The 24,821-nt window shown below is 34.2% G+C and overlaps 2 protein-coding genes across 2 annotated transcripts in view; one reads left to right on the top strand and one right to left on the bottom strand.

Annotated features, from left to right (window-relative positions):
- Positions 1-24,821, bottom strand: part of CDC73 (cell division cycle 73) — a 144,337-nt gene that overhangs the window by 60,880 nt on the left and 58,636 nt on the right. The window lies entirely within an intron of this gene.
- On the top strand, positions 5,639-13,981 carry B3GALT2 (beta-1,3-galactosyltransferase 2). The gene is made up of 2 exons (XM_004706649.2): positions 5,639-6,199; positions 10,819-13,981. Exon 2 carries the CDS (start codon positions 10,944-10,946, stop codon positions 12,210-12,212), a length of 1,269 nt encoding a protein of 422 aa, XP_004706706.1. The 5' UTR covers positions 5,639-6,199; positions 10,819-10,943; the 3' UTR covers positions 12,213-13,981.

Genomic DNA, 24,821 nt, shown 5'->3' with positions numbered 1-24,821 from the left:
GAAAGGGGGAACCAATTATAAGGATCTACATATAATCTCCTCCTGGGGGGATGGACAACAGAAAAGTGGGTGAAGGGAGACATCGGACAGTGCAAGATATGACAAAATAATAATTTATAAATTATCAAGGGTTCATGAGGGATAGGATCAGGGAGGGAGGGGAAAAAATTAGGAGTTCATGCCAGGGGCTTAAGTGGAGAGCAAATGTTTTGAAATGTTGAAGGCAATGAATGTACAAATGTGCTTTACACAATTGGTATGTGTATGTTTGTGATAAGAGTTGTATGAGCCCCTAATAAAATGATTTTTTTAAGCTAAAAAAAAATAATAATAATATGCATAAACTCATGATAAAAAATGTATGTCTCAGGCAAAGACTATACCAGAAAACATAATGAAAAAAGCATGAGTGTATACCAATAAAGGAAATCACAGTAAATGCAGCAATTACAAAGGTACACAGAGTGGTATGTTATATTAGTGCTTACTTACTACACTTACTGATTAGTGCTTGCTTACTTACTGCTGAATCTTAATACCATAGGTGAGGTGACTTTCAAAATGATAAAATGCAAGTAAAATTCAGAACAAAGTGCAATTTTCCCATAACATACATTATACAGTCTGAGAAATATTCAGTGTGTATTAAAACTATGAAAAAATTCTTTATTTTCTAGTTACTTTCTAGGTTCATTTAAGTACTACACAAGTCTTCCCACACACAAATATCCAAAGTGGCACTTATGAGCCCTGCTGAACATGAAATTAGTCTCTAACATGAAATTTTCCAATTGTCACAATTAAGAATTTCAAATTATAAGAATTCTATTTTCCCTAACCCCACTGAATTATATCTTCAATCACTTTGGCAACCAAAGATATCTTCATATATTTCTAGAACACTTCTTTTGAAAGACCTATAGTACGCACTGTGTGGCCCAAATAACAATTAAATCACTCAAGTGGATTTACACTCATGTAAAACAGCAATTTGACCACAAAACTAATGATTATATAAGCATTCAAAAACTGCTGTCCAGTCCATTTACACTTATAGTGAGCCTACAGAGCAGAGTAGAAATGCCCCAGTGGGTTTCTGAGGGTGCAAATATTTATGAGAGCCGACTTCAACTTTCTCCCAAGGAATGGCTGGTGGGTTTAATAGTGTTAAGTATTTGCCAAAATTGCCTGACTTTAAATGCTGACTTGTTTCCTCTGGATTCTGAACAGTTTGTATGAATTTTTTAAAGATAAAGGGTATTGCCCATTAGATTTAAGCAAGAAACTTAAAATTTCAGCTTTGCTTTCATTCATGTCAGAAGAAATTTTTAAGCATGAAAATCTGTTGCACAATTTGATGAGAATTGAAGGGGGAAAAAATGAGGCAGGCCAACACTGACACTTGTGGTCACTTTGAGACTAATTTGCAATCATGCTAATTCCTGCTTTGTGAGTTAAAAGGAAAGAAAAACTGATTCAAAATCATTTCCAGGACTCTGTGGAAAATTTGAAACACTTTAAAATATGCATTTTATATGTTGTTGAGAGTATGCGCACCAAAACATTCGTACACATCTACAATTCTAGAACACTGATGATATTCAAGTTGTGTAACCATTCTATCTTCTTTTCTGAGTTGTTGCCCTGCCATTACTATCAACTCACTGTCCCCTACTGTTCCATCTCATCTTTCAAGTTGCTGTTGTCATTTGATCCCATACAGATAGATCTTAAAAGAGCATAATGCTCAAGGCAGACAGTTTACTAGTTAAGCTAATCTGTTTGGTTTTAATGAGGTTTCAGGGCATTTTTTTTCCTGTGGTTTAAAGATTACTTGAGGGGAGGAGAGATTATTTGAGGGCAATAATTTCATGGGTTTATCCAGCCACTATGGCTCCAGAAAACTAGAGTCCACAAAAATCTGAAATTCTACTCCATATTTACCTACCCCATCCCTACCCCGCCTACCCCCAGAATCACATTATTCTATAGATCACTGTGATCAAAATGTTTAGTGATAATATCCGGGGATCAACTAGTTCATCAGGTTTCATGGAAAAGAAAGCAGTTGTTCACAAAGGCAGAAAATTCTAAATTCTTAATAAGCAATTTTTCTACTAAAGGGAAAACTAATTTTAATATGAAATAAAAATAATTCCATTTGTCCATATATTTTGTGTTAATGAAAAAAGACAACATCTGACTAAGTCAAAATGGTCAGGAAATATAAATTCTGAGCAAACATTACTATACCAAAGTGTTCCTGGGCCTTAAAACAAACAAAAAAAAACAAAAAAACACACTAGGATTTGTCTCTAAATAAAGTGTGTCAAATGGCAATCCTTCATGTATAAAGGAAATCACATTTGATCCAAACCATGAAAATTCTGCTCCGCATTAGAAGAGACAGCGAGTATTCTAGGTGAGCACAACTGAACAAATGGCCTGTCTTTAGGTGCCAGGCTTCCACAGAATCATATGCCCAGGGAAACTCACACAGAATCTGGGTAGTTCTGGCCACAGTGCACACAGTAACAACTACTCATCAAGGGCATGTGTTGTAACATTAAAAAGCAGACCTAAGCAAGTAAAAATCGGCAGACTATAAAACCTAACACAATAGCTGCAAGTTTCTTCAGTCTGACGAGACGAAGAGACCAGTCACATTTACTGAAAACCTTACAAAGCAGAGTTCTACACTGACAAGCATGGAGTCACCATAAGCTGAAATCAATTCTAGGGCAATTTTTAATTTTTCTTAAGGGGCCAAACCATTCATACTGAAGCACAAACAAAAATGGAGATCAATGTAGGAAAGTGCAGATTTATCTCTTCTTCTCTTACTATTCAAGGATGTCAGCTCTTTCTCACTGAATGAAAATCACCTGTCCTGGGAGAAAGTGTCCTTTCTCCCTCCCCCTTTCCGTTAACTCTTTTTGCCAAAGACATACAAGAGAGCTTCAAAAAGTTCATGGTTATTTTTATATTATGTATTCTATTTTTTCCACAAACTTTCTTTTAGAGGTAGAGAATACATAACTCAATAAGTCTTACCTTGCCTATTATTAGTGAGCTGCTTCTTTTAGCTGAAGATCTATATCTGGCTCATCATGCAATAATCATCTCCGAAATCATCAGTCCAGGAATAAAGAAATAATTTTATCTATACCCAGTAGACATTATGAATTCAGAGGCATTACAAATCCCGTCTTTAAATCTTGATTCCGTAAGAACTATTCTAGACATGCCCAGGAAAACTCAAATAGCAATCTGGACAATTCTGGCCATCGTCCACATAGTAACAACTACTCATCAAGGGCATGTGTTGTAACATTAAAAAGCAGACCTATGTAAGTGAAAGGCACAAGAGTATAAAACCTAACAAAATAGCTGCCAGTCTGACAAAGAGACATATCACATTTACTAAGTTAGTTTAACCAGAGAATTCAGATGTTAAAAGAAACTAGACTAACGGAAGAACTCCTATAAGCTTGCCTGTCGTAAGATTTTTACAGCTTCTCTAGGCTGGAAACATGTAGATAAAAGGAACTTTTATCTCATGTTGCTCCATTTTCCGTACTTTAAGTACAGTTCTTAGCCATCTAAAGAAACAGGTTGCAGGAATGCTTAAAGGTTAAATAGATTAAGCATATAGTATACTTATATGTCTATATAAGTATACAGGCATCTTTTATAAATATGTTTGTGCATGTGTGTGTGCAGAGTCTCTTTTGCTGTACAATAGCTCAATAGTCAAGATCCAAAGTGAATCCAGGGAATGTGTGTAATTCACCATTGTGCTCCAGCACATAATATATTGTGCCTAAATCTAAGTGTTAGTATGTGGTATTTGCTCAATATTATTTATTGATGTGAGCAAAGCGGAAATGTAAGTATCCATTTGTTAATCTACAGATTCTTAGAAATGGTGTACTATTGCTAGAAATATCCCATAATCCCTAAAACAGTGTCATGTAGCATAATGATTGAGAATAAGAACCTCAGGATTCAGATATCTCCTTCCGAATTCTAGCCTGGCTTCTTTCTCATCACAAATCACCTAACAACTCTTAAGCACAAGTTCTTAATCTTTAAAATGGGTACAATAATAATAAGACCGTTAAAGAAAATGTTTCTAAAACAGTCCTAGTGGGTTTGCCACTGCTACTTGTATAGTCAAATTCCACACAAGTAATTAAACAAATCACCAAACAAATACTAACCTACTAAAATCCACTTCTTTTGGAGAACAAGTTGTTTAAAAGGTGTACCAAGTATGAGCTTGTTACCTGGAAGGGGAGCGGGGGTGGGGGGGCTAATACTGCTAAGAAGTTCAGTATGGAGGATAGCTAAGGAACCTGTGTTTTAGTCTTATCGTTCACATTGAGAAAAATCGAAGTTCTTTCAAGTTTCCCATTTATACAATTCTTAATGTCCCTACTAGTATTTCTAGAGATGTTCCATACACTTCTAAAACAGCCATATGATTCCTAAAATGTCAAAGCATGTTTAATCAGCTAAAGAGTATGGCAAGGACAAAAATTCAAATGTTAAGCTTCTAACATAGTTAAAAACGGTAATAGTGAGAGAGATAGGCAATATGAAGATTATGTCTGATTACAAATACTAGCTTAATTTCCAATACTATAGACTTTCAGTAGTTAATTCCTGTCAAGAGGGTCTGAAAGGAAAAACTTTGATAGTTAAGGCTATTAAAAACAGTAACAAAGACACTGATAGCCCGAGAGCTCTGTAGGAAAAAAAAAACAAACAGATTTCAGAGGGTGCCCAGGAGACCATTCATAAATTCCTTCTGAGCAAGCATTTAGGACATACTGCAAAATCTGTCTGCTGGCCATGCTAAAATATTCGGAGAAGTAAATATAATTAGTAAAACTTCATTACCCACCAAGAAGACCCTGTACAAGTACGCTCTATCAACTAGATCACGTTGTTGAATTCTATCATAGGTATATTTTGAAGTAAAGAAAAAAATAATTCTCTTAATGTTAACATTAACAAGATACTAGAAATAAAGTTTTGCTGCCTTAGAGTACATTAGAAAGCATGGAAGAGCAAAAAGACGTGAACTCCTGATTGATATAAACCTAGGGGATGTGGAAGGCCTAAATTATAGATTAAAATAATAAATGATCTGAGTCTGAGCAAGGTTGTCGTAGAATACATGATACAAATTGAGAAAAAGAAAAAGCTTCAACGGGAAGAATGCACTGCAAGGGTTAGATAAATCCAAGTTACATATATAAAAATACTACTACTTATGCCCTGCAAAATCATATGAAAAACAACATCTAACATTCAAAATGTTTCTAAAGCCTGTGCTTTAAGCATTAAAAAAAAAAAAAAAAACTCGGAAAAAATAAATCCTAACCATTCATTTCATAACTATTCCATTCTTTTATATTATTCACTCATCACTACGTTTGTAGTGAATATACATAATTTTCCATACAGAAGCAAAATCATTAAGCTCCTCTCTACCTCAGATTTTTCAGTCAAAATGAATGCAAACAATCACGTGGGATCCAGCCAAGCAGTGACGTTAAATTCTGCTCTGTCAGAAGAGAGCATCTGTCAAGCCCACATTTAAACTGCTGCCTGCCTGTGCAGCAGCTGAGGAACCGTGCATTTCAAATTATAGACTAAAACCCCAGTAAAACTGCTCAAAATCCTTCCTGCAGCTGCCAGGCAACTACGAAAGACGAGAGGTAAATCCTATTCTTTTACAATACAGCTGAACTACTACATTCTAGCGCTAGCTGCTTTACATTGCAGCTCAGTGTTATTACTAGAAATATGGATACTGAGAAGAGAACACAGCACTGCATTGTCCAGCCAGGAAAATAGCAGATATTAAAAGCTTCAATGCATCAACTGTCGGGAAGAGTCAACAGTGCTACAAATAAAACGGACAACTACAGCTCTTTTGTTTAACAAGAGAGAGAACATGAAAGAAAGGAAAAATCTCACAAGACCAGGACCCCTATGAACAAGGAGGGTAACTCGAAGACAAGCAGACAGATGGACACTTTGGATACTGGGAAAAGCAATCGCAGGAAGCAGACTGCTGGGGGATGTGCTCATGTTCGATAGCATCTTTTTTTGCTGAAGTGATGGCGTGCCAAAAGTACTTTCAGTGGTCGTAATCCTCTCACCATAAATGGCCTGACCGAGGAAGGTATGTTGAAACCTTGCGTGTGATATTCAGTTAAATGTCTGTTACCTTTTTATTGCCCTGGAGGTACTAATTTCTGATGAACAAGTTTATCTAGTTCACTGTACTTGAAACTATTGACGTTTCTAAATATATGATTTAAATTTTTTTCATTGTTTAGAAGACAAGCTGTCACTGTTTTTATTTAGTTACATGCGTAGCTTGAAATGATTCTGAATTACAAACGTAGTGGGGAAGTGGGGTGCAGGCAAGTAGTAACAAGATGGGCATAAAGGATTCTCTAGGAAATTAACCTTAAAAAATAAAAAAATCTGCAGCCCTCTAAAGGAAACATAGCAATCCTCTATCAAATTAGGTCAAATTGAATCCTTATCTAGTAAATTAAAGTGCTCTCTTAAAAATGGCTATCAAAAGAGACAATGCAGTGAAATTACATTAAATAGGTTCATGGATTATCTTATTATTAAGAGCTTTTTCCAAAGTCCATTGTAAACCATTATTTCTACCTAACAGCTTTCGTAGCAAAATCTTCCTTCCAGTATCTATCGATACAAATAAAGATAATGAATAGCCTGAGAACAACAACAATTTCTAAATCTTACCCAGCTACAAAGAATAATGAAAGGAACGCATTGGCATAGGATCACATAAGGTAGTGTGACTTCATGAGCATCACAACATCAGAGATTTGCACGTTAGCATACTGTCTGAGAATACAACTTTAAACAAAAGATACCAATAACCCAAAGGGTAACATCTGCTCAAAAACAAAGCTCAGAAGGGGCACGAAAGGAGGAATGGAAACAAGGAACTCAGGGAGGAAGTGGGCAGAGTACTACTACACTGGGCAATTGTAACCCATGTCACAAAACATGTATAAATTGTTGAATAAAAAACTAATTTGCTCTATAAACTTTCATCCAAACTGCAATAAAAAGTACAACAAGACCTCAAAAGTTACAAAAATTCTTCTATTTGAAGATTCTTTTATATTACGTGAAAGATTGATTCTACAGTCACAGCTACGGTGGTTCCTGATATTTTTTACAGTGGAATTTAAAAACATACTATAAAATGTTTTCAAGTAAAAAATCCATAAGCAGCAGTAAGTGCAAGGTCAAAAATTTTAAATATAAATTAGCTAATGGACTTCCAAGCAATATTAATATGCAGCAACAAACTACTGCCACTTTGTGTGTGTGTGTAGGGCACAGATAAACCTAATAAACTATCTTAGCAACAATCAGAGTTAGAATAACAACTCAGAGCTACAGAGTTCGGAAGATATTCTAAAGCGATTTACAAATCTATCAAAGACTGTTTTTCTCAGTTCACTCAATGTCTTCATATCCTATTGTATTAATAACAATAATCTAACATTTCAAGACTTAACTAGTCCATTTCCCAAAAAGAGCTAAAATTTTATAAGTTTATGTGGCCCTATTACAAGTTTTTCACTCTCTTTCACTACCACAAATTTTTATTCCACAAAGGTCGCAATCTGGTAGTATCCAACAAACAAAATTATGGTTGTAAAAAAATCTCAGGTCCCTCTTATAGTCTTTACCTTTCCATGTTAAAGCCACACCAATGAAGCAATTTTATAAGCTAGGCATTTCAAAAGTATATACTTTTAATTAATCTAATTTTCATTAATCTGAAATTGTTATAGATTAAAGGTAGGAACTATTTTAAGAGCCAAATGATAACCCATGTGATTATAGTGTACATAAAATAACTGAATAGCACTTCACAGTAGCATTCGTCCCGCAAACTTCAAATCATAAACCTAAATACACATTATTAACTTGAAAATATTTCATCAAAAAGAATAGATAATCAAAGCAATTACTACACCATCCTGTGATGGTAAAAAATGTAAAACTATTTTGCATGCCTCAAATATTTAAATTTTACCTTGTACCATTACTCAGGAACCAAAATACAACATGTATTACCAGAGAATAATGTTATTGTTTAAATAAGGAAAAACAGCCACAACAATTTTGTTTCTTAACAGAAAATGATAAATACCTAAAACCCTTTATTACAGAACTCTAAAAGGCCCAGACACATGCATTTCTTTAATCAAATAGGTATATGTGGATTTCAAGCCTTGGCAGATTAATATTTATAAAACTAAAACTATCATGTAATTATAAGATGCATGTTGCTATTCACTATTACATATTGTTACAAAATTATGTTCAGAATAAAAATTGTGCACTTACTATATTACAATATAATTTGCTGATGTATATAACATTGAAATACTTTCAAGATATCACTAAAGGTATATCATTTTTATACAAATCCTGCAATTTGTTACTATGTTTAATTCCATTCATCTGGTCCTTTATTTAAACATTCATTCAAATATCTGACCTTGTATTTACTGACTCAAACTCTTTTACACATTTTAAAGATCTAGACTATTGTGCTTCAATCAGATTCCAAGCATTATTATATCAATAGTAAGTTGATTAATTTAGCTCTGGAATGTTTAACACATTAGCAAATTAATTTAAATCACAACATCTCATTAAATATACATACATGATGCGTATTTCTACTAGTTTCCTTACTGGGCAGTGGGAATCAGGGAATAATCAGTATTATTTATGAAATATCTCATTTGAAAATAAAATTTTAGAAACAGCTTGCTAGTCCACATAGAATAGCCAACTAGGAAAAAGAGAAAAGGGAGTTTCTATGTCAGGACACTCAGCTCTATTATTTTCAACTTAGCTCAAAGCAGAAACATGTTTTATTGAACAATCAACAGATATGGTCTTCATTATATTATTGTGAAATTAAATTTGTGTAAATAAAACTAATAAATAGCTTTTTAAAATCTCAAAAAAATTCTCTCTTCAAATTATTAAATAATGTTTTTCCATTTAATACTACTAAGTAGTTTCAGAACCTAGAAATTATCAAATGCTGGTACCTATAACAGAGTTCAGAAATTTGTTCAAATTCCCACCTACTTGCTCCTCCTAGTGGCTGTTACCAGAACAGTTATACTTTCATTCATTTATGTCTAACATTTTCGAACAGAATTTTCAAATTTCTTACCATCATATATAAGAACTTGTTATAATTAGTTCCATTATATAATGATTTCCATGAACAGTATTAGTTCCTAAAGTAATTAAATTTACATCAATGTTATGTAAGGTTGCTATTAACCATGAATGTTAAAACATCAATGTCTAAAAAGACATATGCATGTATTATAAATTCATAAGTATATGCTCCAACCTCAGAATTTTTAACACCAGTTATGTAATTTTCCATTGCTTAAGAGAAATAATTTTCATAGTATGGTGAAAAATGCAATTTATTAATCTTCCTTCCCAAGAGGTTTTTTTGGGTTATTCTACATTTTTTTAGGAGGCACTTCACCAACCTCCTAACCCCTATATCTTGCTCCAGAAAAATTAAGTACATATTGAAAACCAGGAAACCGTTTGCATTATGTATTGAAAAACCTTGCTCAAAGGTAACATATTAGTTCTTAAGAGGGAAGAGCAATAGTATGAACCTGTCATCTTGACATCATATCATCTTTGTAAAATATTTAGGGCCTCCTAAGTGATGTGCAATCCTAGTAATCCCACAAATCCTCTACTCACAATCTTAGAACAAAACATAACCCACAAACCTTTCAAAATATGTGGAGCTTTTTTAAATCTTTAAAGTTATAAATGATAACAATTACTGCCTGTGTTCTATAGAAAACTTGTAAAGATTGTCCAACACAGTTCTCTCTGTAATCCTACTCAGCTGAGATCTGAGGTATGTGATCGGGCTCTGTCAAGGCCATACAGGTAATTACTTGCTATATTTTAAAACCAATCTAAGTAAAGAAAATTATCTCCTGAATGCTTTGTGTTTGAAATGGACAGTTAAAACAATGTAAGAGAACTTGAAAATGTTCGTCATTTAAGATTAAAATGTTCATCTTGTCTAAAAATCCTGCACTGTAGTTATTGGACACTGAAAATTAATTTTGACAGGTGCATCTTCTCATTGACTTTCTCAACACAGTAGGGGCCAATGGAAACATGCCAAGCAGTGTACTGTGACTAACAGAACTCTGCCATAATCAACCTTGCACCGTCTGTCCCACAACTGATACATGACCATTTTACAAAAAAGGCCGCTGACTGTGCACCATACCACCAATGGTATGTCAAATCAATTTTAATTAATGCCAATAAATTTTCCATCTGTTCTCAAGGCCTTTTTACATGGATTCTCTCAGGATAGGATTCTAGCAACATTTTTCTCTTATGCATGCATTTAAGTATCTAACTTGGGTCAAAATACAAATGGCCAGAGCTTCTAAGTGAACAAAATTAAGTGAAAAACAAAAACTAACTTGCCACCTGTCGTTAAAGTGTTCATTTTTGCAACAATGTTGTATTTTCAAAGCATTAATCTTGCTATTATGAGTTGATAATAGAGTTATATGAACAAAAAGACATAAATTAGAAACTTTGTTTCTGGAGTACCGTAGTTTCACAGCTTAAGAAATTTTATTAGCATATCAAATCATTTTCAGGCAATTTTGTAACATTCAGCATTTTATAAACTTTTGCCTTTTATCTCTGTAGAATGACTACGAGGGACAGAATGTGATTGAATTAGAAAATGATTACCAAAGAATAGTACGGATTCAGGAGTCGACAACATTTCAGCCACCATTATTATCTCATATCTCATTTCTGGATATATAAACATGCTTCAGTGGAGGAGAAGACACTGTTGCTTTGCAAAGATGACCTGGAATGCCAAAAGGTCTCTGTTCCGAACCCATCTTATTGGTGTACTTTCCTTAGTGTTTCTGTTTGGTATATTTTTGTTTTTCAATCATCACGACTGGCTACCAGGTAAAGCTGGATTCAAAGAAAACCCTGTGACATACACTTTCCGAGGATTTCGCTCTACAAAAAGTGAGACAAACCACAGCTCCCTTCGGAACATCTGGAAAGAAACAGTCCCTCAAACGCTGAGGCCTCAAACAGCCACTAACTCCAATAACACAGACCTGTCACCACAAGGAGTTACAGGGCTGGAGAATACACTTAGTGCCAATGGAAGTATTTACAATGAAAAAGGTACTGGACATCCATATTCTTACCATTTCAGATACATTATCAATGAACCTGAAAAATGCCAAGAAAAAAGCCCTTTTCTAATATTACTAATAGCTGCAGAACCTGGACAAATAGAAGCTAGAAGAGCTATACGGCAAACTTGGGGCAATGAAAGTCTAGCAACTGGTATCCAAATCACACGAATTTTTTTGTTGGGAATAAGTATTAAGCTAAATGGCTACCTTCAACGTGCAATACTAGAAGAAAGCAGACAATACCATGATATAATTCAACAGGAATATTTAGATACATACTATAATTTAACCATTAAAACACTAATGGGCATGAACTGGGTTGCAACATACTGTCCACATATTCCGTATGTTATGAAAACTGACAGTGACATGTTTGTCAACACTGAATATTTAATACATAAGTTATTGAAGCCAGATCTGCCTCCCAGACATAACTATTTCACTGGTTATCTAATGAGAGGATACGCACCCAATCGAAACAAAGACAGTAAGTGGTACATGCCACCAGACCTCTATCCAAGTGAGCGATACCCTGTCTTCTGTTCTGGAACTGGTTATGTTTTTTCTGGAGATCTAGCAGAAAAGATATTTAAAGTTTCTTTAAGTATTCGTCGTTTGCACTTGGAAGATGTGTATGTAGGGATCTGTCTTGCCAAGCTGAGAATTGATCCTGTGCCCCCTCCCAATGAGTTTGTGTTCAATCACTGGCGAGTTTCTTATTCAAGCTGTAAATACAGCCACCTAATTACCTCTCATCAGTTCCAGCCTAGTGAACTGATAAAATACTGGAACCATTTACAACAAAATAAGCACAATGCTTGTGCCAATGCAGCAAAAGAAAAAGGAGGCAGGTATCGGCACCGTAAACTACATTAGAAAAACACTTCTCCCCCCACCCTCCAACATGCAACCTGTAAATATTGCTAAAAGCATGTATAATTAAAATGGATTACATCATTAGTACATGTTTTAGTTAAAGCCCATGACATGAAGGAATTACAAATATATTTTTTTCAACTTCTGAAGAAAATTCTGCAAACTACATTACATAAAAAGTATCCCAAAAGAATCTATTAAAAAAATATATAAGAAGATTCTGTGTATTAACATGCAATAACAAGCATGCATACATCAATGGTTCAAGTTTTATTACAGGAGCCAACAAAATAGTACTTGTGTATATTTTCCATACAAATTTTAATTTAAGAGATCTTTCAAGATCATTCTTCTAAGACTTACTTTTGTATTTCAATATACAATTAAATGTAAATAAAACATTGCTATCAACTCTAAGAAAGCCTTTTAATGGTGCCATGGACAAAATTTTTGACCTGGCTATTCTAGAGTTCTCATAACTTAATGGATTTACTTCAAACATGCATTTATAAAGTTCAAATGTTTTACCAATGCCATTTTCATTTAAGTGTTTACTCTTTAAAAACAATTGAGATTCTCATTTTAATTCCTTTTATGAATACTCACATAAATTAAGGGAAGCTTACTTAGACGTGATAAAATGTGAAAATCAATGTGTCTCAGGCTCAAGTTTTTATAAAACAAGTTATTGAATGTTTCAAAATAGAAATTTTTGTTTCTTCACTAAGGGCCAAATCAGTATTTCAATGAGTTATTTAACTTTTTAAGTTACTGCACTCCTAAAGAGTACTATCAATTAACCCTAAGTACACTCAAATATGAAAGTATATCCTGTTACTCTACCTAAAACAAAATGAGGCACAAAGAAGACATATTGTTGGAAATGATAAAAAGAGTGCAGCCACAATTTCATTCAATACATTTCTAAGATGCATGTCTCCCAAACTGCAACATATGGGAAGTTTATTTCCTGAGAGCAGGTGTACACGTGCCAATACTTACACATTTTATGGTCACCTACTTCTTTGTCTGAGTGCCACGTTTAAAAACATGCTATTTGTAATCTGGTATAAGACAAACATTCTGCATTATCAAGTAGAACCCTTTTGGGGCGGGGGGATTGGGGAAAAACTACAAATGTTTGATGAACACTTGATTTTAGGATTAAAAATGTATATGATGCACTTTTATCAAAAATTTAAAATAATAAAAAAGCTAAGGTGAACAACAACAACAACAATCTTTACTGAGTGTTATGGTATAAATATGTCACAGTAATTTTGTTGGACTCCATTAGTAATGGAGTATAGTAATACTAACCCACGAACATTAAAATGTTCTTGTTTCATACAAATCTAGAAAAGTATTACTCTTAATTTAGTCAGGATTTTATTTAGCATTAATAACAATTATTTTTACCCTTGACAAATCACCAGAACTGTAATGTTCGCTAAAGTTGAGAATCACAGAAGCTGTTTAAGTACTTAATTCTTAGTAATACAATGAATTCTATTTATACTCACTACATCTCTCATCTCAAATAAGCAATCTAAATGCTCTATTCTACATTAAGGAAGTTACTGTGAGTCAGAACTGAGTCGATAGCTATGAGTCTGGACCTGCACATAATACTCCTCTGCTCTTCGTTCCAAGTTTGTTTTTCATTTCATTTACTCTGTAAGATTACTAAATGGTCAAAATTACTATATAAAAGTCACCTAAAAGCTTAATAACAAATAAGCAAGTCTGATCAAAATAAACAAAGGGAATCCTTCCCTTATTGTATTCTGATTTACACTTCAGGAACTAGCGGGGGTGGGGGGAGGGTTTGTGTGTGTGTTCATATGTATACATAGAGACAGACTTAAGTGTTATTTGTCCAAACTAGAATTATAGTCCAGGGTTTTTAAAAAGTATTTCCCATAGCAAAGACAATCAGGTTTTAAAAAATAAGTAGAAACAATTCTTAGCAAACATCTAAATTATTCCTGTCTCAGGTATCAATTTAAATTCATTCCTTTATTTTTGATAATACTAATTTGTAAAGTAATAGCAATTTGATGGCATTGAGTTCTTGAAAGACAAACAGTAAAGCTTCTTAGTATTGTTGAAAATTCTCATTTTAAAATAAATATTCTATTATTTATTTTTACCTTCCACTCTCAACAATGTTTATTTTTTTACATTCCACTCTCAACAATATGTAAGCTGACATTTAAGCACCTCACCCAAGTGTTAATTGTACCTTCTTTGTGTCCAGAACTATGTGATTTGTATTATATGTAGAAATATATTTTTAAATGGCAGCATTGCATTTGAACAAAGGGGGAGAAAGTACAGCAACAGCTACTATGTAATAATTATATATTTTTTAAATTGCCAAGATATTTTACAATATCTAAATATTTTTTAAAATAATCTAAACTTACGCATATTATTTAGATCAAGATTCACAGTAGCAAAATTCTAATCTGACCAAATTTAGATTTCTCTTCACGTCTGAATATACAGCATAATCACATGCGATCAACTGGAATTTTATAGTTATTTCCACCAAATTCTACAAAAATACTAATAATAGCAGTAGGCACTATTTGCTAACTGAGCAACACTATGTTCCTGGTTCTATTTTAAAGTACTTTACATATGTGATCTCCAGTAATTCTTATAAACAACACTGAGAAAAACAACACAAAGAAAGACACATGCAAGAGGCTAAATACCGTATATACTCGAGTAAAAGCCAACCCGACCATCAGCCAAGGCACCTAACTTTACCACAAAAACTGCATTTAAAATGTGCTGAAAAACTTGGCTTATACAAGAGTATATACGGGATGTAAAATCAAAGCTAGGAAAGCAGCAAGCGTTCCACTTAAAAGATAATGCTCTTAATCGTTATGCTATTTTGCTACATATTGTATATATGACACCACCTGCTGAAAGGTCTAAAATGCTAATAAGCAAAATAGTCTTTCTGGTATTCAATTCACTGTTTGAATTGAATTTTCATTCTTTGGCAGGAGCTCCATGATCATAGCCATTTTCACACACTGGAAGAGGCACCTAACGTAAGGTGCAAATAATGTGGCAGGAGGAAAGGAGAGGATATCTGACTCCTCAGGTGTTATCTCTTTTCCTCCTCAGTTGGTGTCTGAGAGCTACCACCTTTTTAAAAGCATACGTTTTCTTGCTCCTTTGGTACTGAGGCACACCTGTACACTGCAGACAAGAGGCACTTAGAAATTGTAAAACATGGTTCTTCTGACGCAGTTGGTAATTTTTAATACACAAAACTCTTTAAAAAAACAGTTAAAACTATCACCAAATTTACCCACTCTACTGTTCAGTCAACTATGGTCTCGTCATGAAGTATTAAAATATATTTATCTGATTCATGGTTTTTTGTGTAATTTCAAATTACTTCTCTCACTAGAACTTTTCATTATTACATTAGTGTAGATATAAGAGGCTAAAACAAAACTGAAATCCCTCTAATTATACATACATTTATAAAATGACTCACAGCATATCAATGTATCACTTCTATATAGTCAGTCCTCTGAGAACAATGTCTTTGTATTTGAAAGAAACACTTTTGAGTTTCATGGGTGGCTGTCACTATACAGCCCCCCACCCACTTTACCCTAGGTATGATATAATCATAAGCCTTACTGCTCTCAAGATAAAACTTTCCAGAGAAAGAAAAACATTTTTGCATAAACAGAATAGTTTTGCTTCCTGTTATCACAGCAAATGGCCGAACAAAAGCACAATTGGAGCTAAAGAATCCACCTGCCTCCATCAATTCACTAATGTAAAATTTCCAAATTCTAACTCAATCTGATACATCCTACATTAAATCTCCACACAATACCCTATACGTTAAAAATAAAAATAAACAGCATAATTTAAAGATACTAGATAACAGAAATCTAAAACACAAATGTAAAATCTTAAATCCATGCATTTCTAAATTAATTTGAAAAATGTTTAAAATATACTAATACATATAATAAAAATAATATGGGTTATTTACTTCACTATCATTAAAATACTATTTAAATACATATTTCAAAATAGAATAACAACAGAATTACCATGAAATTCAGAAGACAATAAGAATCTTCAAATGTACTGAGAGCTTCAAAATTTTCTTTAAAGGAATTTAATAAAATTATATTGCACTGTGATTTTTTAAAAATTATCTTAGAAATTTTATCTTCAAAATAATTGCCTTACACAATATTTTCTGTTAGTCAAAATCATATCTAAATGCCAAACAAAATACTTCAGAATAAAAATGGTAACTCCCTGATAAACAGGATGGTGTTGTGGTATCACCCTTACTTGAATAACAGCTGCTTTTGCTTTAATATGAAGGAGGAATTCCATGCCAAAAACAAAGTGGAAAAGGGTCTTCTTGCTTTAAAAACATTGAGAACTACCTCAGTGAATATTGAGCTAAAGACTGCAGAAAAATGAGGGGAAATATTGTTTATATATTGTATGTCTAGAAAATCCTAAAGAATTTATTAAAATAATTTAAAAACTCAGAAAATCCATCAAACATCATTATGAAAACAATCATAAGTTACGAAACAAATACGGAAAAATTCAACCCATAATAGCAACATTAAAAAAATACTAAAATAACAGCAATATTTTTAATAAGCATATCAAGTGTTAAGAATTCTATGGAGAAAACAAAATTTTACTGAGAAGTAAAACCTCTGACAATAAAAGGAGTGACAAGTAAACAAGTAACAAGCAAAATTCTTGTTACTTTGATTAAGTAACAAGAATAACTACTGGGAGAATGCAGATTCCTTAGCAATTAGCATGTTTTGTTCATCTGCATTTTTAAAATTTTCTAGAGGAAAAAATTCTCATGAGTAATATAAAAGTTAATAAATAATACAAGTCCAATCAAATAGTAGTAACTATGTTTTTAGTGTGGGAGTAAATACTACAAAATTATAATGTTACTATTTTATAAACCATCAATAGCTAATAAAATATTAAGAATGATAATAAATGAGCTTACTATAAAACAACAATGATTCTGATGTATACTGGGACAGGAATTAGACAGTCCAATCAAGAAAAAGGAAACCTTGAAAGAGTATCACAAACAAATTAAGATTTGATAAATTATTCAACATTACATTAGTCAATATAAAAACTGGCTAAATATTTAGGATTTGATGCTTAAGATTCAAGTTGTGTTCACCTATTATAATTTAATTCAGATTTATACTCATACAAAAATCAATTCCAGGTAGAACAAAAAAAGAAAGAAAACAATTTTACTAGTTAACTGAAACAACTATCATGTGCCATTTACTGTTCAGTATTTTAATGAGGAGGTAGGTGGAGTGACTGATGACCGGGTGTAAAGACCTATCAAAAATATAAAAACAGAGAAAAAAAATCATACAGGAAGAGATAAACAGAAAACTGACATCTAAAGAAGTAAAACTTACACCATGACCAAAATTAAAAGACAAACAGCTAGTTCTAAATTGGAAAAAAATTTCTAGAATGACTGACTGAAGAGTATGAGGGGGATTCAAGAGGTCAGAGAAGAATCCAATTTTCCATCTTTTTGAAACTCCTTTGTATTCTTCATCCAAAGAGAACTCTTAGGAACCATAAGAAAACACTGAAATTCCAAAAGAAACATAACTATAGACCACATATTTAAATTGCACATAGCAATGAAACCATCCAGTAAATAAAGCACATTCAGTCTTGGTAATCAATTTAGCATATAAATGTACTTAGAGACTATGTTCCACCTTTACCTATCAAATTTAAAATATTTTTTACACTAATAATCTATAAAGATAATAAAAAGTGCTATTAGCACCCAAATTGCCAATGGTGTGTAAACTGGCGAAGTCTTTCTGAAAAGCAAATTTTGAAATTTATTTAACAAAAGCTTTTAAGGACTGACCCACTCCTAAAAGTCTATCATAAAGTAATAATCAGGGAAGTAAAATGCAGGACCATGAGGGATAGTTGATTATGCATTGAGCTGCCAATCATAGTCAATGGTTCGAACCCACCAGTCACTCTGAAGCCTTTAAAAGATTTAAAGGTTTGGAAACCCAAACAGGCAGTTCTTCTCTGTCCTATATGGTCACTGCGTGAAGAGATGGTAGCAGGTTTTTCATTTTGGTATGGGAGATTATATAATCTATAGAGAGACTACACGTTGGATACTGCAAAGCCAGAACACAGCTTGAGGAGAGTGAAAAATGAAAAAGAAATGGAAAAGGCAGTATTATACGGAAGGCATGGAGGCAGTTTAGAGTATTGCAAATAGGACTTCATAGCAATGTTCATAAATATTTTGAAGAAATAAATTAGTCTTCAAATTATGCAGCAAACATTGCAAAACACAGTTTAATATATAGAAGTCAACGGATAATTTGTGTTAAATGTTTCAGGGGTGAGGCTGACTCCAGGCTTCTTGACAAGAAAAATTCTGTGCACAAGCAGAGTTGTGTTATCTTTTAACAAGATGGAACAAGATTTAATTTGAATAAAAGGAGTTTGAACTCTGACAGAACGATTTTGAGTTTCAGAACATTTGAAATCTATTTATTGTCCCAACTCACTATCAGTCAGTGGATTACTAGTCGTTGTGGCCTATCAGCTAGAGTATAACTTCTCCTGTGGGTTTCTGTGGCTGTGAACTTTTATGGGAGTAGAAAGTCTCATCTTTCTCATGCAGTGCGGCTGGTGGGCTCAAATAGCTGGCCTTTGATTAACAGTCAAACACATAACCCACTATGCATAGCCCATCAGGGCTCTATTTATTGTACGGTGACTCATTTCTGGCCCCCTTTTAAGCTAACAAATTGGAACTGCCTACTATTCAGTTCCTAATAAACCTGAAAAAATGCTTGGGGAAAATTCCAAGTCCATTTAATTTGTATTGTTCAAATATATCCCTGGATTAAAGGACATTACATGAAATATAACTTGACCTAAATATTAAATACAACAAATATTATAAAACCAGCTTGCACATCTCAAGCTAGCTAACACTACATTAAAAGATCCTGTTTTTTTATGGGCGAGCAGCAGCAAGTGTTATATGGCATATGTTCCATATCTCAAAAACTAGGATTGATAAGGGGTCAGTGGTGCCATTTTTGGAATGAGCTGTTCAAATATCACCAGAAATAAGAAATAAATTATTTGAAGCATCAAAATATGTGTTGGCAAGTACAATCAGAAAATCCTGACAGAAAACCTACTACTAGCAAATTTTTTAGTACTATAATTATTCCTAGCTCCTGTGATGATTCGATTGTTGTGTTCTATCAAGTCAATTCTGACTATGGGGACCCTAAATGAGCAGCAGAATGGATCCACAGGGTTTACTAAGCAGTCTATATCTAAAAAAACTACACCCTTAGAAACCCTACGGGTCAAGAGCAGTTCGATTCTCCCTTTATGGTACACTGTGAGTCAGAATTGACTTATGGCAAATAAGTTTTCTTTGTCTGGTTCGTTGGTTGGTTTTTGTTTTGTTGGGGGGATAGGAAGAGGAGGGAGACTACTGGAGCGGGTTGCCAGGTCGTTTCTTCCATAGAGCTGATTAGCTGGAATCGCTAATCTTTTGGTGAGCAGCCAAATGTCTAACCACTGTACCACTAGGGCATCTTTGATAAATCCATAATGCTCTGTAAGGAAGACCATTACCTCTGTATGCTCTGCCACTGAACAAGGCAAGGGTGCAAAGGAATGTTACAATAATTTCTTTGTTGGATACGCTGAAATTTTTTATATATCCACTCCTTACTTACTGACATGATTCAGTTCCAAAGACTAGGTCATTATGTGAAAACTGGCGCTGTGCAAAAATTGAGGATGACATCAGAACACAAGTGGAAACATGACTATCTTATTATACAACTGCCAACTTGCATCATTACATAACGGCTAAACAACTAAGAATCATGGTCCAGATAAGTTGACATATGACCTTACCTATTAGTAATCATTATGTTCACATTGCATTTCAGTGTTCATTACTGCTAGACATCATCATTATCATGCAAAATAACGTCGATTTTTTTTACTATTATAAATGTGAATTGTCAGATCATGAAATAGTAGATAAATGAGTATGACTAACTGCATATAATCCCTATCTATAGTCAATACTCAAAAGAACAACTAGTTTTTGTGCACACAACATAAATGCCTTACTAAAAGAGGCAACATTAGACCACAATTTGAGAACCTGTGGACTTAAGGTCCTACCAAATGATGGAGGACCAATATGTTTCCAAAGAATGGTAATATATGTAACCATAAAAGCAAAACTACCTGAGTCTCATCTGCAATAAAATGTTGACTGAACATAGAAATTATAGACCAGAAAGGACATGCTCAACACCAACAAAAAATTTTTTTAAAAAAGGACATGCTCATAATAGTTTCATATTGGTCATTTAAATTTTCATTCCTTTATCCGAATTGTTTGCCTCCTCACAAAATAATTTTTTTTAAAAAAGGTACCCCTTTCTTCTTCCTGGTAGATTTATGCAAGAGATGCAAGTTCCTAATGGCTGGTTCCACATTTATGAAAGTTAGCTGATATAGGCACACACAAACAGGGAACAAACTTGCTCGTTATTGAAAAAGTTTAAAGCTGTTAATTAAAGTTCATAAGCATAAGCCCCAATTTAAAGTATTTACATTGCTAGATAAGTATATGTACATTTAAAAATATATTTAAAGCCATATCATACTCTTCGTTCTCAAATTTGGTACTTTTTCATCATTTCTTATCACTATTGTAATAAATATCAACTATCATAAAGACTGCCTGGGCTCCAAATAGAATCATCCATTTTTCTTCATCCTGCCACTACCCCAGTTGCCTAGCAACTCTCACCTGAACTATTGAAAATTATTCCCCATAACAAACCATAATGGTATTTTCCAAACACAAATTAAATCATCCTCATGATTCAATGACTTTCCATAATTCTTAGGATAAATTCCAAAGTTCTTAAAATCCTTAGCTAGCTACAACGCCCATAATGATTCTCATCCTTAGTACAACTAATTTCTGTATCAAACCCATTGATCCTATTTCTGCCTCTACTTCTTGTTCTATACATTGGCCTCTTCATCCCTCAAAATTGATTTAAATTAGTTCTGCATTAAAAGCAGGCGAGTAAAATTTGATTTAATTCATAGCGAGAATGAGATGATGCCAACATGATTATTTTTACGTGTGATAAACATATTGAAGTTATGTAAAAAGAATGCTCATATTTTTCAGAGATGCAAAATAAGAAGGAATTCGGAATATCTAGGGTGTGCTTTAAACAGGAAAAGGCGGAGCCAATAAGGCAAGTGTAACTGAAAACAGTCTTTATTGAATCTATGTAAGGTCACTATGAGTTGGAACTATGAGTGTCTGGGGTCTTAAAGGCTTAAAGATAAACAAGCAGCCATCTAGATCAGAGGCAACAGAGCCCACATGGAAGAAGCACACCAGCTTGTGATCATGAGGTGTTGATGGGATCAGGTATCAGACATCTAAGACCCAGAATAAAACCATACCCAAGGTGAAATGGGGGGTGGAGGGGAAAGCACGGAGTGAAGACCCAATGCCCCTGTAGACAACTGAACATCCCCTCACAGAGAAGTCACAGGGAAGAGATGAGCCAGTCAGAGTGCAGTATAGCACAGATGAGGCACACAACTTTCCTCTAGCTATTTAGTGCTTCCTTCCCCAGCCCCCACCCCCACCCCCAACCCCCGCTATCATGACCTCAATTCTACCTTAAAAATCGGAATAGACCAGAACATGAACACTGCTACAGATAAAAGCTCGAAACAGGGAATCCAGGATAGATAAACCCATCAGGGCCAACAAGGAGAGTAGAGATACCAGGAGGATTGGGGGAGAGTGGGGGAAAAATGGGGAATCAATCACAAGGATCAACCTAGAATACCCTCCCAGGGGGATGAATAATGGAGGCGTGGGTAAGGGGTGATGGAGGATAATGTAAGACATGGAAAAAATAATCTATAACTTAATCAAGGATTCGTGAAGGAGGGTGAGGGAAGAAATGGGGGGCAGATATCAGGGGCTCAAGTGGGAAGAGAATGATTTGAAAAATGATGATGGCGGCATATGTGCAAATGTCCTTGACACATTGGATGAATGTATGGATTGTGATGAGATGTAAAAGCTCCCAATAAAAGTATTTAAAAAAAAGACTAATCAAAGAAATTCTGGATTCTGTGTTCACAGAGTTCTATTACAACAGGTATAAAGATACGCATTCATTTTGTTATTTTGACATGATGCCTATGACTACCTTTGCAGTACAACAGCAGTTTAGTTGTAATAAGACCTTGAATGGTCACTTAGCCTTACTATGTCATACTATAAATCAATGACGCAGTCAATCATATCATTTGGTTCCATTTTAATTAACTCAAAGCTCCCATCACCAATATTTTGTTTGGCCCCTCTACTCCAGTTTAATTCTCAATCTCTAGGTCCTACTATACTGCCTGGCACATTTTTAAAACACAAAACAACTCGCTGCTATGGAGTTGATGCTCATAGTGACCCTGTAGGACAGAGTAGAACTGCTCCCAGAGTTTCCAACACTTTAAAAGAGTAGAAACTCCTGTCTTTCTCCCATGGAGCAGCTGGTGGATTCGAACTGCAAACCTTGTGGATCACAGTCCAACACAGTTGGCACAAAACAAGTATTTGTTAAATGAATTTGAGACAGCATTTTATGTGCAATGCATTTTCCCATATAAAAATGCTTATGGAGGCCTGGTGGTCCTGTGGTTAAACACTGGGCTGCGATCTGCATGGTCAGCAGTTCGAAACCACCAGTAGCTCCATGGGAGAAAGACGAGGCTTTCTAATCTCACTAAGTTAGTGTCTCAGAACCCCACTAGGAGTCACTATGAGTCAGCATTGACTTGATCGCAGAGTTTAGGTATTTTTTGGTTAAAATTTATTTATTACTAATGCATACCAATCATATCACAGCAAGTAAAGTAGTATGCTTTTGATTTAGTGATGTGTGGATAGTTTTAAGACAATAAGGTACTGTGTTTACTGTGCAATACCACAGCTGGGCTAAAAGAACATAATATAAGACTAAGCACTGTTCACACTTCCAACTCACAGTAGAGTCATGGTCAGAAAATTTTTAAAAACTTAAAACTACCTTTTCACAACATAATTCTTTGTAAAAATAAAAACTGAAATTAAAGTTGTAGATAAGTTTCTCTCAAAGGCTCTTTCATCAGCTAAGCAAAAAAAGCTGTTTATTTATGGTGAGTTAACTAAATTGTATTTTATTGCAATAGTAAAAAAAGAAATGTGTCCAACGAGAGAAGAAATGTTTGAAACGACCAGTCTTTGATCAAGAATCATCTCCTAAAAGCTTGAGGATACTGGAAATAATATTCATAGTAAATTAAAAGTCAAGGTAAATGATTTTAAGTGGTATATTTGAAGTAACTGAAGTTCTGGCCTCTATAAAAGGTCTGACTAAAGCGATTACTGACAAGAATATTTTCAAAGTTCAGAAATATTAATATAACCTAAAGTGGAATGTGTTACTGTGCTTTACAACTAAAGGTGATAGCATGTTGGGGTCCAGTGAGTTGCTTAATATGGCCCTTCTAGCCATGGTTCTCCATTTTGTGGTGTACTGTGAATCTTGATCTCTGCCTGAGGTTTTGAAGCGAATTGTCCATTGTGATGATATGACAGGATTGGGGCGGGATTTGTCCATGAATGAGTAGACCTGGAGATGCTGAGTCTGGTTGAATCTAGGTACATACTTCTTATACCCTCTGAGACAGAAAATGTCAAGGAGTGCTCTAACAGCAAGAAAGACAAAGGTTGGAGGGATTATGGGGTAGGTTCCCTGGAGGAAAGGCTATGCATATAGCTGGCAAGTTGATTATATTCATCTAACAATAACCCCAGGTGACTACAAATGGGTTCTCACAGGAACAGATACTTACTTTGGACTGGATTTTGCATATCCTATGATAGATACAGAAGCTAGAAACACCATTAAAGGAATAGAACAAAAGATACTATAACAATTTTAGGCCACCAAGTTATATTTCTGCAGACCAACGAATGAATATACCTTATAACTAACAGTGGTAGCAATGAGCCAAGAAATCCATTATTTGGACATACCATGCTGTATATCACCTGCAGCCAACTGAAACTTTAAAATGGTACTACTTCTATAACCTTTATTAAAATAAATTAATCTCCCATAATATACTAACATTACCCAGTTTCTCAGCCTTTTTCTGGCCCTTATTAAATTACTAAGGCAATGCTACCTTTATGAAATGCCTAGAAATAAGCAGTTGCTCCTTCTGCAAGCAAAAACCCTCTGCACTGCAGCTCATTACCAGTATTTCTCCTTCGATCTGTTACAAAACAAAGATGGTAATGAAAATTCTTTAGACAATTAGAACTACATTCTATGGCTAAAGACTGAATTTCATTGCTCTACAAAAGGATTTCAATGTAAAAATATAAAGTTAACACTACCAGTATATCATATG

The sequence above is a fragment of the Echinops telfairi genome, unplaced genomic scaffold (assembly GCF_000313985.2).
Source record: "Echinops telfairi isolate 266 unplaced genomic scaffold, ASM31398v2 ScPeMD7_7424;HRSCAF=8462, whole genome shotgun sequence".
Classification (NCBI taxonomy): domain Eukaryota; kingdom Metazoa; phylum Chordata; class Mammalia; order Afrosoricida; family Tenrecidae; genus Echinops; species Echinops telfairi.
The sequence above is the reverse complement of the archived record's forward strand: the minus strand, read 5'-3'. Positions and strand labels throughout refer to the sequence as shown.